The following is a 20,729-nucleotide window of genomic DNA, read 5'->3' as shown; positions in this document are numbered from 1 at the left end:
CCTTATTCAAGGTAGACTACAGCACCAGAATTTGAGAAAACAGCTTTGGAAATTCCTAATTCTTATAAGCTACTTCCCTAATATTTATTATTAAGGATTTCCTATGAAGATATAACTAACTAGTATATCTGTCCTTTTCACAAGGAATAAACTAATGACTTACATCATATTTAAAAGGCCTTAACTGTATCACTGTTTCATCTTAACTATACTTGAATCCTTAAATTCTTGATTGACTGGAGCAAGAATATATAGATTATTTCAAATACTCTTGATATTTTACAAAGAGACTGATGATTATTAAAAAGTTCTTCCCACTAATGACCAAATGAACAAAATACTTATTTTTCTTGAAATTTTTTTGCCATCTCTGAATGGTTGACACTTTGATAGAGAATGTACAACTACACTACAGTGAATCTGAAGTTATCCAAGTGAAAACCAAATTATCTTTTTGTACCAAATGTAAAATTATACTTTGTACATATTATTTTATCACCCTAAATCCCCCCTGCCTTTTGGGGGCATAAGTAAGGGCCAGGTTAAGTGAACACAATTCAGGTGATGATAATGTTAACTGAGCATCTTGCAAGTTGTAAGTGTGCAATTTATTTCATTTCCCTTTTGTGTGCACATATCATTTCCTTCATTTATAATATAGAAATTGAGACTCAGAAAAAATGACTGTCAAGTCCAAGGCCAAGTTGTTAGTAAACACTAGGACTAGTACTAGAAGCCACATCTTTTAAGCACAACAGAATTTGCTCTTCTCCAAGTTGTCTTTATTTACTTTTTCATGAGTCCATGGTTCATACAGCAAACATTTACTGAATGCATCTTATATGCCAGGCACTGTGGTAGGCCCCAGAAATACGAATCACCAATGGATCTCATCCCTAAGCAACTCACACTTTGATAAATGAATGACAACAGCTCCTTTTGCCAAGTGCTCTGGGAGCAAGGAGGAGGAGGGAGCAAAGGCAGGGGTAGGAGCTGGTGGTCCTGAAAGGAAAAGATATCCCTGAGCAGCAGATAGAGGCCTTGGGCAGCTGCAGCTGCAAGCAGTCTCCTCTATTCACACTAGCATGCCCAGCCAGTGTTATCATTATCTGAGTACCAAGTCCCAGAAAAGATGGGAAAAGGACAGGTCCGGGGAAAGATGAGCAGGAATTACTCAGGTGAAGAAGATGGGGGAAAAGCATTCCAAGGGAAGGGAATGGCTGCTGTATGAAAGCACGATGTCATGACATTATATGGCTCCTTTGGGAGACTCTATTTGGTGTAGCTGAAACGAATGAGGTGGGCGGCAGGGCAGTAGGGAAGTGAACCAAGAGAGATTAGCAGAGGCCAGGCACTGTGAGGTTTATGGTTTTGGGTGCATCCTGCAAGGTACAGGAAGTGAGTGAAGGGTATTTACCAGTGCTATGATCAGATGTGGATCATAGAAAGCTCCCTCTTGCCGTAGTGGAAAACCAGATTGGAGGAGCCAGGTGGGATCATGGCAGGAACCTAAGGCAGAAGTGAAGAGTCCTGGGATTAAGGACGGAACAGTGAGGATGACAAGCCAAGATTTGAGAGATAGGGGGGCAGACTTGTTGAATGTCTAGATAGGTGTAGAGATGGGAGTCAGGAGTTTGAGATGTCCCTTAAATTTCTGACTGGGATGAATGGATGGACAGTGATGATATCCTCTGAATTTGGGAAGAAAGGGAGAAAAGGAAATGTCCCTTTAGAGGAGGAGGGACATAATGAGTGATTCTGACATGTTGAGTGTATGAGGTGCTTTGAGGACTTACAAGTGTGGATGCTGGGTTGATGCCATCCTTAACATAGAACACTGTGTTTCTGGATGACTTACAGAAATTTTTTGATATTTTCTACTCAAAGCATTTATTTTAACATGGAAATTCATCAGCATATAGGAAAAGCAGCTATACAAATAAATAAGGATGAGTCTTATATGAATCTAACTACAGAATAATATTTTAGCACATAGATCTAAACATTTTCCCATTTGTTAATATTTTTCAACACGTGATTTAAAAAGTCTAAGATACCAAAGTCTTAAAAGATAAATTATTTAAAAATCTTTATTAGTCACACACCCTTAAAACATTTGCATTTGCTCTGAGAGGGAAATATACACCCAAAGGGTGAAGGAGAAAAAAATAGTTTCCTTAAGTGAAGGAATGGGAAGAACAGAAGATCTATCTGGCCACTTGCCAGAGAATATTGAAAAGCTGGACATTTCAAGACAAATCTCCACTAATCCATCTTTTACCAAAGTTCTCACTTAAAGTCCACTTTTTGACATGAAATATTTAATAGGAACTTATTTTAGCCACAAAGTGCCCTTAAAAAAATGTAATACTGGGCTCCTTACTCGGCTAAAAGAAGGTATGAGAAGAAACTTGCATTTAAAAAAAGGAAAAAGGGGACTTGAGGAAAGCCTTGACCAGTTAATGAGAGTTTCTATTGAAAACTGAAAGCTAATGACAACACAAAGTTTCTTTGCTATTTAGGACAGATGTTTCTTAAAGAATGGATAAATCAATAAAGTTCATTTTCTATTGGCATCTGGAACCACAATTTTAATCTGTTGAAATGGCACAAAGACAAAGAACAAAATACAAATAAACACAAAAAGGTTTTCTGTAGAAAGGAGCACCTTTTAATTGGCTTTCACCCTCACAGTTTATATTCAGCTCCCTAATGGGGAATAAACTCCCTCAGGAAGGTGACTTTTTGTTGGGTGCGTGCATGATGTTCATTTGTCTTGCATCTAAAAATTAGAACATAACAAGCTTCTAATCATCACCTGTTAATTCAAAACAAAAAGAATTCTTTTTTTTTCCATTGAAAGCAGATTGTAGTAAAAAAAAAAAGGCAGCATTCTCCAAGGTCATATGCTGTTGGCAAAGCTCAAAAAAACCTTGTAGTCCAACTTGCTTATGTTCAGCTGTGTTTACTTAGACTTAACATGACAAAGTCTGCCTCTGATTATGCTGTGCAGTCATCTGCCCACAGATAAATAGGTATTACACAAACTTTTGGAGAGAATGACATTTGGCCTCCATAATTTTGGAATAATTTACTATGTACCTTCAACTTAAAACACCAAAATGATCCACAATATGTTTTTGGGAATGAAGCATAAATATTTCATTTTACAAAGGGAGCAGTCTCCATGACCTTTATGGATTTTAGGTGATTTACTAACAAAGTATGGTACTGGTTTGGAAGGTGTGGGGTAGCTCTGCAACAGGCAGTTTGAGGCAACATTTATTTCAGTCTTTTCAATAACCATCAAGATTTCAAGGAATTTCTGTAAACAAACTGTCACTTAAAGAAAATAACTTTCCATCATTTTTTGCAACAAGTCTCCAGAACAGAACATGCATATAAAAATAAGAGTTAACTAAATTATTTCCAGAGACTGCATCTTGGAGTAATGTTTACACTATTGGTAGAAAGCAAAAGCTCAATGTTTTACCACCATATCTTACAGTAAATGCAAAATTTTGCTTTTGGAGTAATGTAAACCATTTCCACAGCATACAGTCTGTTCCTGATTACCTAAGAATTGATTCTGACCCATCATATTTACTTTGCTTGCTGTTGTATTTACATAATAAAAGATACACAGACATTCCTCTCCAAACTAAGATTGTTTCAAAGGTGGAAGTACTTATTATATTCCCCAGCTATCAATCAATAAACCAATCAATCAACAGATCTTTACTGTATTTTGCTAACAGCTGGTAATACAGTAGTGAACGAGAGGGAGATGGTTCTGTCTTCTGAAAATTATCTAATGAGAAAAATGATAAATGGAACAAGTGCTGTCACTTTCTGGGTTACCTAGTTTAATTTACATAATTATGAAGAGTTTTCCTCCACAGAAATGAATATATTTTCAACCCTGAGTCTTGTTTTATTATTGAATTAACTTAGGAATATAGCCCTTCATTTAGAATGTGGTCTGTCAAGGGAGCCATGAATATTCAGCTGTGCCAGCTCCCTTTACCAGTTCAGGACACATCTGTAAAAAGGTTAGTTTTGACTGATTCATTTAATACTTTCTAGTTTGACCTTTATTCTAATTTACTGAATTTGCTTTGATACACACTCTGTAAAGTGAAATAAGGTAAAGGATGGCACTGCTACTCTTCTAGCAACTGCCACTTACATTTAATAAGCAAAGATTTCCAAAAGCCTTTCCCTCTAAAGAACTGAATAGATCTATGTACCTTATGCCACATTCCCCCACTGTTTTCTTACTGACTTTGGGATTCACAAACAATGATTTTAGGAATACACACACACACACACACACACACACATTCATATATGCATATGTTTTCAAATGTGTATGCCTTAAAGGTTAGGAAACAAATCCATAACATGTGCTGGAGACTAGTGTCCTGCTCACACCAATCTCTACAAGAGCATATATGTAGGCCTCATCAGCTTTATTTTTTTTAAGATTTTACTTAATTATTCAAGAAAGACACAGAGAGAGAGAGAGAGGCAAAGACATAGGCAGAGGGAGAAGCAGGCTCCATGCAGGCAGCCCGCTGCAGGACTTGATCCCAGGACTCCAGGATCACAACCTGAGCCGAAAGCAGATGTTCAACTGCTGAGCCACCCAGGCGTTCCAGGCCTCATCAGCTTTCAATGCAAAACTGCATCCACAATCATTCTAGAAAGGGCAGATTCCCCAGATTCGACGTGTAGTCAGAGAACTGAATCCAGGAAAATGAGGGAGTATGAAATTCTCTTCTGAAGCCCAGCCACATGACCAAGCCACTGATGGAACAGCAAGCCCAGTGAGGAAGGCTGCTGCTCTAGAGAGAAAGAAATTACTTTCACAGCTTGATACCTAGGTCCTATGATAGCTGCCTCAAAGAGGAAGGTAAATGATGTTAGAAAACATGGGGGATGTACAAATGACCACACAGTTTACTTTCCGAGCATGGGAGCTGTGGGGCCAGTTGATATATTAAAGTAATGAAAACCCTTTAAGTTATGCAGCCACTTGCTGGGGGATTTCTTATTAAGGAAAAGTAAATTTGCAAGTCTTATTAGATTGGACCAAGACATAACGCTGCACAAAAACTAGCACAAATTCCTTTTCATTTTAAAAAAGGAATTTGTAAGTCCTATATGTGCAAATTATCTGACATTCAGTCAGGGCTATCAGGCAGCAATATTATGTCTAAGAAAAGAATGGCAGACATCAGTATCTCCACACATGCAGTCTGCTCTTTAAAACACCGAATTTAACACAGAAGAAAATGTTAGTTAGCAGATCACTTGACGGGAATTAGTTTGCAGAAGATATGTAGTTGAATCAAACTTATATGGCTCTCTCAATGTTAACCAAAGTTGGAAGAAAAAAAAAAAAAAGGAAAGCTTTCACAACCAAAAATCTTGAAAAATTTCCTATATTTTCTGGTTTCATTTTTCCCAGAACTGAAACACCACAAAATAACATCACCTCAGTGCACTCACTTCCAGCTCAGTCAGGAAGTGCTGAGGTACATAAACATTTTTTATTTCACTTTTTTACAAGAAGGTGACCAACATTTTCTTAGCCTTCCAAAAAGCTTCAGGTTTGGAATACATTTTGGTTAAATGTCAGCAAAGGAATTTGCTCATCGTTCAAAAAGCACTTTTTCTTTCCAACTTTGGAATATATGTAGAAACTGTGTTGTGAATGGAATTACCAAAAAGGCTTGGAGCCACAAAGGGAAATCTAGTTTTACAATTCCGAAAAGAGTTGTGTAGGGAAGCCTTCTGTATGGGAGGAAACAGGATGAACAAAGGACATTCATATAGCACAGCTTGTCAAGTGCTTTCACAACCATTAGCAACAGCTCTGGGAGGTAGGACATTTTCTCTCCCTCATTTAAAGATATGGAAATAAATCAGAGAAGTTAAATGATTTATCTAATGTTTTTCAGTTAATGGTAGAGAAAAAATATCTGAACCCAGATCTTCAAAGTCTAAGGCCATAACTAGAAGGCGCAGATTGAAAACCAAACGCCAGCATTGTGCATACTGGGAAAAAGCTAGAAGTCTTGCCAAGGTGTATCATCATCACTATTATTTAACACTGTATGTAGAGGTACAAGTCAATGCAATAAGCCAGGGAAAGAACTCATGGCAAAAATTTCAGCAGGAGGTAAAACCATCACTGTTTGCATGTAATATAACTGTATTGCTAGAAAACATAAGAAAGTCTACTAAAAGGCCTACAAAAATAATAAGCAAATTTATTGCGGTAGCAGAGTATAACAACATATACAAATCAATGGCATTCTCATATAAAAAGCAACAACCAGTTAGAAAAATGTGATGGAAGAAAGGACTCTACTTACAACAACAAAGCAGCAAAAAGATAAAATGCCTATGAACAAATTTAACAAGAAATATGCAAGACTTATTTAGAACATTTTAGAACCCTCCTAATGGCAGCAAAAGAAGCTATAGACAGACATATCAAGTTTTTGGATAAGATGATTCTACATCCTAAAAATATCGATTTTCTGTAATTAATTTGGAAATATAACACAATTCCAATAAAACTAACAAAATAGTTCTTTTTAGTAGACAGGTTGATCCTAAAATTAATATGGAAAAACAAGCAACAATAGCTAGAAAAACTGAAAAAGGAAAAATGAGAATAAACACAGCCATATATTAAATGTATTCTAAAGGCTCACTAATTAAAACAGTGTGGGACTTTCTAGTAAAAGAGTAAAAAAAAAAGAAGTCAGTAGAGGAGAATAGAGAGATAAGATAGGCTCAGTTTAAAATGTGGTATTCCTGGGGATCCCTGGGTGGCTCAGCGATTTAGAGCCTGCCTTTGGCCCAGGGTGTGATCCTGGAGTCCCGGGATTGAGTCCCACGTCAGGCAACCTGCATGGAGCCTGCTTTTCTCTCTCTCTCTCTCTCTCTCTCGAATAAATAAAGAGAATCTTTAAAAAAAAAATAAAAATAAAATGTGGTATTCCCATCAGGGAAGAAGGAAAAAGACAAATGGATCAATAAGTGGTATTAGGATAACTAAGTAGCTGTATGGGAAAAAAATTGAGTAGTTTTTCACATTGTATGATACCATATGTCAAATTAAGATGCATTCCTAAAAGATTTAAGGTAAAAATTGAGACCCATAGAAATATTGGAAGAAAACTTGTGACACCCCCTTTAAAGCTGTGAAGGGAGGAAGTTCTATCACTTAAAATCTAGAAGCCATACAGAGACAGATTATTAAATATAATTACAGTTTTTTAAAGACTACATGAGGAAAAAATCAAAATGAAAATAAGAACATATGTAATTAATAGAGACAAAATATTTATTACTCACAAGTATCTCCCTACTCCATAAAGTGTTCTTCAAATTAATAAAACATTATCCACAAGAGAGTCCCATAGCAAAAAGAGTATGAATATATATACACACAGGGAGAATGAAATTTTGTGACTGTCTTATTTCACTTAAAAAAATGTCTTTAAGGTTCATTCATTTTGTAGTGTGTGTCAGAATTTCCTTCCTTCTTAAGGCTGAATACTCTTCCATTTTATGTATATGCCACATTTTCTTTATGCATTCATCTGTCAGCAGACACTTGAGCTGTTTTCACCTTTTGGCTATTATGAACAACACTTCTATGAATGTGGGTGTTACAAACATCTGCTTGAGTCCCTGTTTTCAGTTCTTTTGCATATATATATCCAGGAGTAAAATTGCTGGATCATATGGTAATTCTATTTCTGCTTTTCTGAGGAACTAGCATACTGTTTTCTATAGAGGCTGCACTTATTTTATATTCCTACCAGCAGTGCACAAGGGTTCCAATTTTTCCACATCCTTCCCAACACTTGATTTCTGTTTTGTCTTATTTATTTATTTATTTATTTTTTTATTTATTTATTTATTTGTCTTTTTTTTTTTTTAAATAGTAGCCATCCAATGGGTGTGAAGCGGTATCTCATTATGGTTTTGACTTGCATTTCTCTAGTGACTAGGAATGTTGAGTGTCTTTTCATGTGTTTATTGGCCATTTGTGTATCTTCTATGGAGAAATGTCTATTTAACTCCTTAGCCCATTTTTTAATTGAGTTGTTTTTTGTGGAGTTGAATAGTCTTTTATATAAAATAAGGGAAATAATACTTTATATTCATATTTGCTTATAAATATTAAGGATTCTCTGTAAGGGTATATTAAAAGTTAAATATTTAAATAATGTACTTAGATGACATTCCTCTGTTACATATTTATAGTATCCTGTATTTCTTTGTAGTATTTGGCATACTGCTTCGTTCAATGCTTATCTCCCACAATATGCTGTCTGTCATGCTCATTGTTTTAGCTTTAATACATAGCAGAAAAGATCTCAAGGATTATTTGCTAACAGACTCACTAACTGATGAAGAGAGTAATTTATCATGTTAGAACATATTATGCTATTAGGATGCTAGACTGTTAGATTACAAAATAGTAGTCTTGTTGGAAAGCAGAAAGAAGGACCCAAGGGAGTTAAGCAGCAGGTTCGGGGCTGCATTATGATTTTTGTATGCTCTAGGGCCTTCTGTCTTTGCATACTCTTTCCTATATAAAAAAAGGTTAAAATTGTATTTTATGATTACATCAATAGGTAGATGTATATAATTCACATTTGTTATGTATTCATTACTATTATGTTCATTTTTCTTTTGATTTTAAAAGAAGTAAGATAGAAGTATTTCCATGGGTCCTAGCCATTGTGCTACTGTTTGGAAGTTAGCCCTTGGAGAGGTAACCAAGGAATAAGTAGTAGATGTGAGGTATTTCTTAAAGAAAGCAGGCCTATGATGCTGTGATGCTATGACCAAAGACTTAATCCTGGGGGACTGAGAGGCAATATGAACACATGTGAACCAAGTGTGCATGAAAAGAAGTAAAAGGAACATACAAATTCAACCATTTTGAGGCTTATCTTCTCTGCTTCTGCACCACTGTTCTCTGCCCTCTCTGACAACTTGCTACAGTAGTTGGCATCCATTGGCATTAAACAGGGGTTACTTCTGTGAAACTAAGTTTTGAATTTCAAGGACAATGAAAAATAAAACTTTCTTCTCACCCTACTCTAAAATGTTCTTCTAGTTAATTCACTTGAAATTTCAAGAGAAATTTATCTTTAAAAGAAACTAACTCTGCTTTTCTAAATGGAAACTTACAATCTATAAAAAATTGTCTTTTTTTTTTGTTTGTTTTTTTTGGTGAGCATAGTGAGATGAACATAGTGACTCCTGTTGTACATATACACACACACATTATGTTTTAGAGAGAGTGTGTACACAAGAGGGGGATGGGGCGGGGGAAGGGCAGGAGAGAGAGAGACTCCCAAGCAGACTCCACACCCAGAGTGGAGCCTTACAGGAGGCTTGACCTCATGACCCTGAGATCATGACCTGCGCTGAAATCAAGAGTCGGATGCTTAACAGACTGAGCCACCCAGGTGCCCCCAAAATGAATTATTGTAATAAAATATTTTCTTTATCTCAATATGGTCCAAAATATTACCATTTTAACATCTAATCAATATAAAAATTGATGATATATTTTCTGTGTTGTTTTCCTCCACATATTTAAACATATCTCAGTTTAGACTAGTCATATTTTAAGTGTTCAGTGGCCTCATGAGACTAGAGGCTAATATATTGGACTGCACAGTTCTAAGTGACTCTAGATAAAATGCACACATGAACCACTCTATGACCCATCTCTTAATTCTCATAGTGAGATAATGAATCCTGAGGAATCTCTGAAATACTGAAAATGTCCATAGTTTCCCACAGCATTCCTGTGAAAGCAGAGATTTCTAGAATTATCCTACAATGAAAAAGTTGAAGATAAGACAGGGCTTGACTGTAGCATGTATCTTGCTTTCCATTCTTGATCCCTGGTTAAAGAAACCTCTTATTCACTACTAATTGGTCACGATGACCATTTCCTTTTACCACATCATCTTCAGTTTCTGTATTAGCACAAGGAGAAAAGATTCCTTGCTGTTGCTGACTTCATGCACACTCTTTCCCCCTTAAGAGTACTTTTTAATCTTTTCTTATGGGATAGTGGGAGAAGACTGAACGAGGCTTATAACAGGCTTATACATAAGCCCCACAGTACTCAATAAATAAAGAATACCAGTTTAAAGACTCACCCCACACTACTCAACATGGAATCCACAAATTCCTTCAAGAGTCTCTTCAGGCCTAATTTGTCAGTAATTCCTGGTATTTAAAAGTTCTCTGGTCCTTTAGCATACAGACCCTGATCTGGAAATAAGAGTCATTCCCTTATCCTATTATGATTTTCTTGTCTTCTTAGCTCTCTCCTTTCTCAGTCCAATGAACTTTTCAAATGTTCTTTTCCCACATCACTATGAAATATTTTTTGGATGTTTCTCTTCTAGTTTTTCTTTCCTATTACACATTTATTCGGTCTTTCAATTTCTGACATCATTATTTCTTATAATCACCACTATACTTTCTATTTTTCTAGATGATTCTCTCTCAAAATCAGATTCTCTAGCTCTTTATCAAGATAGAGCTATCCGACCTATAGTCAAGTATTAAAACAGCCCTTCCATCCCAGGAAAGAAATTTATATATAATTTACCTCAAGTACCCAAGTTTAAATGACCAGTGGTTAAGATAGAGGTGAATGAAATGATTTTTGATTCTGGCTGAGTCTTTCAATGGTGGCAGAAAGCACTTGAAGAGAAGTGTCTAATTGTGATGAGCTGGCTAAAGAAGGTAAAATGTGTCTAATGTTGCTCCTTTGTTTTTTTTTTAAGATTTTATTTATTTATTCATGAGAGACACACACAGAGAGAGATAGAGGTAGAGACACAGGCAGAGGAGAAGCAGGCCCCATGTAGGGAGCCTGATGCGGGACTCCATCCTGGAACTCCAGGACCATGCCCTGGGCCAAAGGCAGGAGCTAAATCACTGAGCCACCCAGAGATCCCAATGTTGCTCCTTTGATTTAACATCCTCCCAGCTTTTCTCTCGTTAATAAATCAGAGAGTAAGCCAAGGATTGGGGATCACAGAAGGTACTCCAGTGCTAGAAGAAAGCATGGTCAGGGCCTAACTTCCACTTTGAAGATGTCTACCTCTTCAACACAACCTCAGAACTCTAGGGGTTATAATGACATTTCTGGCTTATCCCTAACTCCATACCTCTGCCAGTTTCTCAACATATGTATTTACTGGTGATATTTCTAAGTCATATCATAGGACTAGATGGGAAGCTTCCCTCAGAAATATGATAAACTATAGCCCAATAATATCACTGCTTTGAAATAAGATAAAAATCTTTTTGTCCTGCACAATCACATGTAAGAACAAAACTATTCATGCTAGAATACCCTAAAAATGGAAATAGAATGAAAGCAGCAGTGCTTTGAAATCACAGACCATCACCAAGGAGAGGACCATCATGGGGAAAAAAGAATGTGTCTCTTAGAATAACATAGTTTCAAATTTAAAACAAATGGAAGAAATGATCTAATTATCTAATTGACTCCTTTCCTAAAATCACTATCCACTTTTTAATACCAATTTCTATTCCTCTATCATGTTATTCACTTTTCCTGATAATGCATGTATCATTTTCTTAATAGAGCACGAACATAAAACAAAGTATTTTCTGGTGGATTTGTTTTCTTTTTTCCCAGAAGCTTCAAAGCCACCCTCAGTTTCCAAACTGGCCAGGAAGATGGAATGGACAAGTCCATTAGTATGGGCTTCTGAGCCCAGAGATGACCTCTACACTAACTGTCCTGACCTGGATTCAACTCTGCAGAGGTTATGAGAGCACCCTGCCTAACCATCAACTCTGCTTCAAAGAGGAACCCCAAATAAGTCCTAAACTCATAGTCCCAAGAACACTAGAAACTCCAGAACTATCTCCAAATGGGGTTCCAAACCTAGGTGGAATGATGGTTGGGTTTTAGGGAATCCTTGAAATCTTTAAAATTATAAACATGTATAACTAAAGAAAATAAGTTCCCATTTAACATCACAAATACCTTATAAAGAAAGTGAAAGTAATAAACCATGAGGCCCCTTAGGTTTGTTTAGCATCTTGGGGGGCAGGTTAAGTATGCAAAGGTAGACCTGGAACAGAGTTTGCAAGCTGATGCTGGAGAAAGCTGGATTCTACTACACTGAGTGAAAAGAACTTGGAGATTTCGAGACAATTAGGAAACTAGCGGGTGAATAGGAGAGGGTGGAAGGCAGAAACTTGAACTAGTGAGATGCTGTGAGGCTGGGGACCACATCAAGCATAGCAGGAAGAGTCCCATGTGGAATGTCTAAAGGACACTTAAGAACAGGGAAAAATAGTGCTGCACATGAAACTATGTGAACTGCTATAATATAAGGCTCTCCTCCGTTCTCTCCAAATTTTCCATAGTCTACTACATTTCTGCATCTTCTGAGTGGAAGGACATGCTGGCATTTGAGGAATAAAGTACATTTCATATCTGAATCTTTGTGATGCAGAACAGGGACAACATATGTGAGATGGCAGTGCAACCCAAAGGTTGAATGTAGCATGGAAAGTACATAGTGACATATGCTTTGAAGACAGAACCCTCAGGCATAGTCAGAAATCCTCAGAAGGAAGGGCACCTGGGTGGCTCAGTGCTTGAGCACCTACCTTTGGCTCAGGGCATGATCCCAGGGTCTGGGATTGAGTCCCGCATCGGGCTATCCGCAGGGAACCTGCTTTTCCTTCTGCCTATGTCTCTGCCTCTGTGTCTCTCTTGAATAAATAAATAAAATCTAAATAAATAAATAAATAAATAAATAAATAAATAAATAAATAAATAAATTCATTCCTCAGAAGGGCCCGACATTCCACAGCATGAATAAAGTGTCCAAGAGAATCCTATTTAGATTTAAGGAATCAAAGATACTCCTTCTACCATCTGGGTTACACTGAAGTGTCAGGTAAGGAGAATGGATGCGCATTCCTCTGGACAAGGATCCAAAGCTTTCTATCCAGTTTTCAAAGCAGCCCATATACAAAAGGAGGAACAGCTCTAAATAAATTAAGAGTCACTGTTTGGGAGAGTTCTACTCCATGAATGATTTTTTTTTTTTATTTTGAATATACTTAACTAGAATGGAAAACACCGTAAAATCAAGTAGAAAAAGCCTGAACGAGGAGCTGAGAGACTCAACTTCTCTTTCTGGCTCTGTCATTAAGTAGCTGTGCACCAGTGGGTCACTCCTTCCCACCCTGCAAGAAAGCAGGGATAATTATCCTTATTTTTACGTCATAGAGTTATAATGACGATCAAATAAAATAACAGATGTTCATGTACTTTCTAAAGTACATAGAGCAACACAATGTATTAATAGATCTAATCTGGCATTAGATTTGCTAACCTAATACCAGAATAGTAAGTACAAAAAATGACTTTAGTAAAAATATTTTTACAATTCAATCATGGATATTATACCCTTTTCTTGCCATAATAAACAATGGCATTCTGCTTTAAAGGATATTTTTATCGTTCATCCAACTTTCGGAGTCTCACTGTGTTCTAGCCTCACTTTACAACTTCTATTTTGTGACTTTTCCTACCTACTGCCTTGTTCCTCTACAGGCAAGCACATCATACTTACGCAAAGGGAAAAGAGACTTTGCTTGCTGCTTCTACACATGGCAATGGACATGACATTTGATCTTAACATAGGGATTAAGTCATTCATGAGTAGAGCCCAAAGAGAGGAACAGCTCCAAAAAAACAACTAGCCTTGCTGGTACTACAACATCCAGAAATTCAGAGTTGCTTCTGGTACAGTTACAATTTGTAGTCTGTCTGGCACTGAGAAATCCAACTGCAGTCTCTGTGGTTTAAATAAAATGTATCTACAGCAGCTTGGAGCCATGTTTTAAAATGTTCCATGTTATTTTAGTTCAAGGACAAGCTTTTAAAATTAAAAGAAAACTTTGGCTTTAATTATAGATTAAAAATGAGGGTTTTTTTTTTTTTAAAGGAATGCTATTGAGTCCAACTTTTGGAGAGAGCATTCAAAATAAAAAAAAAAAATTCTTCCCCTAAAGTAACAATCTTCATTAATATAGGAAGATCAAAAACTGAGAACATACACTCACACATAAAGACAACATTTTTGTGGCTTTAAAACTATGATAGTCACAGTTCATCTACTCAGTATGATATTTTCCAGTAATTTCAGTTACATTTTACAATCAGGATGCAATACTTTAATAGGCATTACTGCTGACACAATGACAGGACTAATAAAAGGCAGTTGATATTGTTGTTTAACCTTAAATGTAAGAAAAACCTAATATCTTAGAATATAAACTTAGGAAACATAGAAGTTGAGTTATATCCTTCATATAACCAAAGGATTCAATGCAGGAATATTTGAAGTCATCAAGTCTCTACACTGTCTTTAAAATTTGATTCAATTTAAATCTAATGTTTGTGGAATGTATCTATTCTGCAATTCAAGGCACAGCTGTATTTTCTGTGGATTTCTATAGAGTGGCTTGAAGTAGAAGCCTGAAGTCAAATATACCAGCAGAGGCTGTAAGTGAAGCCTTAGACCCCAGACTCTAGACAAGTGCCAGCTCCTCTCCTGCCCTCAGTGCTCTGGGGCCACTCAGGATGCTACAGGAAGGAATCTGACTTTTTTTCTCAACAGATTTGCTGCCCCCTCCAAGGGAAAAGCTCCCCCTAATAAAGGGCCCCATCACCCTTGTTCTATATGATTGCTTTATCTACTTTCTCCACAGCTTGGGCTCCACAGCTCTCAGGAAAATTGCTTTGGGCAGATGTTTGCTTCCCTATGGCCACTGTTATGTCCCTGGATCCCTTCTCCTTTCTACAGAGATGCTCTGTACTTCCTCCCGGAAGTCTATGGCCTGTGTGCCATTGCCTGTCCTACAGAGAAAGCTCTGTCCTAATTTGTCCTAATGGCATCATCTCCAGCCTTAAATACTCATTCATACTGGGACTCTGAAAAAACTTGCATTACTACAAAGGAAGTGATGAAATAAATTCTGGACTGAAGGTTGTAATCAAAGATGAAGGAGTGACAAGGCTGATAATAATCTTCTGGAATGGAGAAATGATTAGGATGGCCCAGAGGAGTGAAGGGGGCTCCTTTGATACTCTCTCACACATTCAATCACTTAGAGACCTGCACGTTCTGCTTTCAAAATACTGTGTGGGAAATGGGGATGATAGGTGGTACTTACCTCACAGGGTCGTTATGAAGATTAAGTAAGAAAATGACTGGCACTTGGTAAACAGTGCTCAATAATTACCAGCTACTATTATTGTCATTATTATGCCTAAACTATTTTGACCATGCTGTTTTCCATCACCTCACAGACATCAGCTGTCCTAAAATAAAGTCCTGCAATTTTTAATGGCGACTCATTTACTATAGAAGACAGAAGGGGTAGACAGAGTACCTACTATGATTGGTGGGGGGGTGAGCACAGAGCAAGGACATAGGCTCCTTAGGAGCCAGGAGGTAGAATAAATCTTGGAAAATGAGGTGGGAGGATCTCTCAAAATATTACCATCTGTGTAACTTTCCCTAGGTTTGGGGAAAAGTTAAAAAAAAGGGGGTCCAGAGCAAGGCTTTAGAGTCAAACAGATCTGAGCTTGAATTCTAGCTCTGCAACATCACAGCTTATGTGGACAAATTTTATATAACTGTTCTTTCATCGTCAAAGTAAGGATAGTAAGACATATATCACAGAGTTATTGTGGGGTTAAATAAAATAGCACATGAGGGTAAAGCACAGTGCAAGGCACATAGTAAGCACTCAATAAATGGCAACTGTTGTTACCATGTGCAGTAGATGTTCACCATCACACTGGGAACCATTTAGGAATCTACCTTAGAAATACATTGTCAGGGGGATCCCTGGGTGACGCAGCGGTTTGGCGCCTGCCTTTGGCCCAGGGTGCGATCCTGGAGACCCGGGATCGAGTCCCACGTCGGGCTCCCAGTGCATGGAGCCTGCTTCTCCCTCTGCCTGTGTCTCTGCCTCTCTCTCTCTCTGTGACTATCATAAATAAATAAAAATTTTAAAAAAATTTATATTAAAAAAAAAAAAAAGAAATACATTGTCAGGGATCCCTGGGTGGCGCAGCGGTTTGGCGCCTGCCTTTGGCCCAGAGCGCGAGCCTGGAGACCTGGGATCGAATCCCACATCGGGCTCCCGGTGCATGGAGCCTGCTTCTCCCTCTGCCTATGTCTCTGCCTCTCTCTCTTTCTCTCTCTGTGACTATCATAAATAAATAAAAATTAAAAAAAAAGAAATACATTGTCAGTTGTCTGATGGTTGCATGTTTGTTAAAATGCCAGCTTCAGGGCAGCTGGATGGCTGTGGTCAGTTGGTTGAATGTCTGACTTTTGGTTTTGGCTCAGGTCATGATCTTAGGGTTGTGAGACTGAGCCCTACATTGGGTTCCACATTCAGAGTAGAGTCTGTATGGGATTCTCCTCCTCTCTCTCTCCCCTTCTGCCCTCCCCTTACTCACACTCTTTCTCTCTTTCTCTCTCAAAATAAATAAATAAAATCTTTAAGAAACAGCCTCATGTTATGAGCTAACATTATGATATTATTATGATAAATGTATGTATCATTAAGGAAAGCAAGACTAATCAAATATATAAAGAGAATACATAATGTGCAATTTTTGTACTCATATGTAACTAATTATGTAAATGTCAACTAATTTATTTAGACAAGATTTGATTTCACAAAACCTATCCATAGCAAAGCAGTATACTTTTCATACTTTATAATTAAAAGATCACACTAATTATAATGCTTATTGTCTAAACTTTTGAGATCGAATGGGCAAAACCTTATTTAAATCCCCCTAAGTGATCTCTTTTGGGATAGGCAATATTTTGCCCCTGTGACTTTTTCCCCAGTGTCACATCTGTGAATCTGTTATGTTCCATATTAAAAGTGGCACTGCAGAGGTAATTAAGATTACCAATTAGCTGACCCTAAACTGTGGAGATTATTCTGGATTATCTGAGTGGGTGCAATTTAATCACACATGCCCTTATACTCAGAGCTTTATTCTGTGGGGATACAGGACAGAAAGATTAAGTGTCAGAGGGGAGCAATGTGCTGTTGCTGGTTTGAAAATGCGGAGAACCAGTGAGGGGATCAGGCAACTTTTGTAAGCTGAGAGGCAAAGAAGTGGGGTCCTCAGTCTTACAATCACAAGGAAATTACTTATGCCAATAGTTTAGACAAACTTATGAGTGTGATCTTTCCCAGCGCCCCCAGATAAGAGCCCAGTGTGACTGACACCTTGATGTCAACGTAGTGAGACTATGAGTAGAGAATCCAGTCATGAATGCCAGACTTCTGGCTTATAAAACTCAGAGGTAATAAATGGTATTAAGTTGCTGTTGGTAGTAATTTGTTATGTACCGATATAAAGCCAATACATAGGAGTAACAACTATTCTGCACTTTATAACCACAGTTGTCCCTTTCAAATCCGTCATGGTTAAGTATTAAAAAATACTCCTTTTCTGTCTGTGGCATATGAGCTGTCTGTTCCTAGCAATGTATGTTCCATGATCTCAAGCTGGCTTTCCAGCATTTCTTTCTTCTTCTTCATTTCAAAGCCTTCATTTAATATTTTCTTTTTTTTTTTTTTTTAAAGATTTTATTTATTTATGATAGTCACAGAGAGAGAGAGAGAGAGAGGCAGAGACACAGGCAGAGGGAGAAGCAGGCTCCATGCACCGGGAGCCTGACGTGGGATTCGATCCTGCGTCTCCAGGATCGCGCCCTGGGCCAAAGGCAGGCGCCAAACCGCTGCGCCACCCAGGGATCCCTTAATATTTTCTTAGAATAAGTGCTTGGATATATTGCTGCCCATTAGCATCTCCCACAGAGGGTATGCAGGTTTGTTGGAAAAGAAAGCCCTTCAAATCCCTATATTCCAGGAAAAAAAAAAAACCCTTGTGAAGGGATTTGCTGCAATGTCCGGCTAAAAATTAGCTCTGATATTTACTGTTTATTCTTTTTGCCCAACAGCATATCAACCAGTGATAATATGTAAAGCCCTTGACCTCATCGAAATGATTCTAGTGCTTCAAAGGATATACCAAAGCATTTGCTATATAATCCAGAGAAAGACCCACCCCATAGAGCAGATATTGCCTAACATCATGACAATAAAGTCATCACAAGCAAAAGACTCTGGAAATGTTAGGTCCAAATAAAAGAGGGTGCTACTCTAGGAAAGACATTAGGAACAGTGGCCTATTTTAAATTAATTACTGTATAAATAGCACAGTCTCCACATGTTGACAGCTGGACAATCAAGCATATCCCTGAGGGAAGAAAGAAAACTCATAGAAAAGTATTCTGTGGTCAGTCTACCACTGCCCAGAGACATGAGAATGTGGTGAAATATTCAGTCAGCTTAGCCACAGTCGAACAAACTGAGGAAGAATCTGGATAGCAGAGCCCTAAATAAAGATCATGCATTTTACTCTTTAATAAAAAGAGAGAGAGAGAGAGACTGGAGAAGGGGACTGAAGGAGGAGGGGAAGGTAGGGAAGGAAGGAAGAAAGGAAAAGAAAGAAATTAGAGAAAGTCAAGATATTCTGACATTTTCAAAATAAATCAAATATGTAAATTTTAATATGCAGCTCTTTAATATGATATTTTTGAAATATGATAACACTTTCTCTCCCATGGCATCTCTTTACTTTGATATATAACTTTAATCAGCTATATTTATAGCAATAGCTAAAAATTATTAAGTAATCCAAGTACAAAAGAGTAAAAAAAAAAACCTAACAATCTGAAGTATATGATTATTCAATGCTCCATTAATCGATTTGCTTGACGGAATGATTGGGGAAAAGGAATGGAATTCTTAGCCACTTTTTTTTACTTAAAAATTCCCAACAGTACTCACTCACAAAGAACTTAGGTTTTCCACTGGAAGGGTGAAAAGAAAAGTTAGTTCTAGCAAGTCCTGCCACATGCTCAACTAGAGGGTAAAATAGTATCCATTCAGATTTGAAATGGATACTATCACATTTCAAAAAAAATCACATTTCAAAAGTGTAGCATTTATTAGGTCTATGACTGCCAACTACTACAATATCATGTCATAATTACAAGTATTTTTTATTTAAATTATATTTACCTTTTTATTTCAAGCACTGAAGTTTAGAAAGTCTTATCATCATAATGTGTCATGTTTATGTACATGAAACCCAGCAAGATTTTTCCAGGAGTTCCCATGTTCCATTCTGTATGAAATTACTCTTTATTTATTATTCCTTTGATATTCAAAATCTATACATAATTCTGAATGTGTGTAAATTCCCACTAAAAACTATCAGCAACAAACATCTTTGAGAAAAACATTTACTGACAACAGTCTATATTACAGAGTTCCCTTTAAGATGGTGCACTGAAGAAGCTTTACTTATGTCTCTCAAAATCCCATTAAAATTATGGGATGTAAATGTAAAAACAAGTGCCTAGCAATGCTTGAAAACAATAAATGGCACCACCATCAAATCAGAAAAATTGAGAAATTCACAAAAGATGAAATGCAGAAGACACTAAATTGATGAGGAAATCTAAACAGAGAACTACAACTCAAAACAAGTGGCAGAGTGTGGTAGAGTGTGAGCTGCTTTTCCCAACAGGGCACAGAAGACACTACAAGCCAGGAATTTATAGAGAACAAAGTGGGCCATGGGAAGAATCATGAAGGTTACCAGTTATAGAACAGACATCAGAAGAGCTAGCCCATGCTTTTCCTTGCTGAGTCTGTAGAGCACCTCTAGATTACCTGAATCCAGGACACAGTTTCTACAAATGTTCTTTAAACAAGTTAGGGGACCTAGCAAAGACGACTCCTAGCAAAGGCATAAAGGCCATTAAGAGATGCAGAGTAGAGATTCAGATAACTTCTGATCTCTACAGGGGTTATGACTGCTATGAAAAAGGAGTGATAAGAAAAAAAATGATGTTCTTAGAAAATAAAAAACAAGACACCAAAATTAAAATAAGTAGAAAGGCTGACCAATAGAATGGATGGGGCAAAGCTGATGACCAAATGAGTGATCTGGAAGATAAAGCAGAGATAATTGTTCATGATATGGAGGGAAAGATGAAGAGCATGTGAGAGAAAGTAGAGAACCAAGGGATCCCAGGCCAAGATGATTTCATAGATGAACTCTTTCCAATCCTCAAGATATGCAGAAAAACTAATCCTTACGTTGTTTAAACTTTTCCAGAGTAGGAAAAGATGAAGTATTTTCTAGCTCATTCCACAAGCCTAGTATACCTCTAATATCAAAATTGTGCAAGGAGAGTGTTAGAACAAAAGAAAATTATAGATAAAGCTCACTTGAGAATTTTGATATAAAATGATTAAATAAGGGCAGCCCTGGTGGCTCAGCGGTTTAGCGCTGCCATCGGCCTAGGTTGTGATTCTGGAGTCCCAGTTTCAAGTCCCACATCGGGCTCCCTGCATGGACCCTGCTTCTCCCTCTGCCTGTGTCTCTGCCTCTCTCTGTCTCTCAGGAATAAATAAATAAAATCTAAAAAAAAAAAAGAAAAAGAATTCAAGGAGGTTAAACCCTAAGAAACTTACTCTACACAAAC

General features: G+C 37.3%; 1 protein-coding gene across 7 annotated transcripts in view; it reads right to left on the bottom strand.

The window, feature by feature from the left end:
• Positions 1 to 20,729, bottom strand: part of LOC144313750 (homeobox protein Mohawk) — a 68,430-nt gene that overhangs the window by 21,821 nt on the left and 25,880 nt on the right. The window contains exon 6 of one of the 7 annotated variants that reach the window (XM_077896991.1): positions 1,418 to 1,509. The exons of the other annotated variants lie outside the window; for them this stretch is intronic. Coding sequence (XP_077753117.1) covers positions 1,418 to 1,509 — 92 coding nt within the window. The remainder of the gene's footprint in view (positions 1 to 1,417; positions 1,510 to 20,729) is intronic. 7 annotated transcript variants of the gene reach the window in all.

The sequence above is a fragment of the Canis aureus genome, chromosome 5 (assembly GCF_053574225.1).
Source record: "Canis aureus isolate CA01 chromosome 5, VMU_Caureus_v.1.0, whole genome shotgun sequence".
Lineage (NCBI taxonomy): Eukaryota > Metazoa > Chordata > Mammalia > Carnivora > Canidae > Canis > Canis aureus.
Note: the sequence above shows the minus strand (reverse complement) of the source record. Positions and strands in the feature narration are given on the sequence as shown.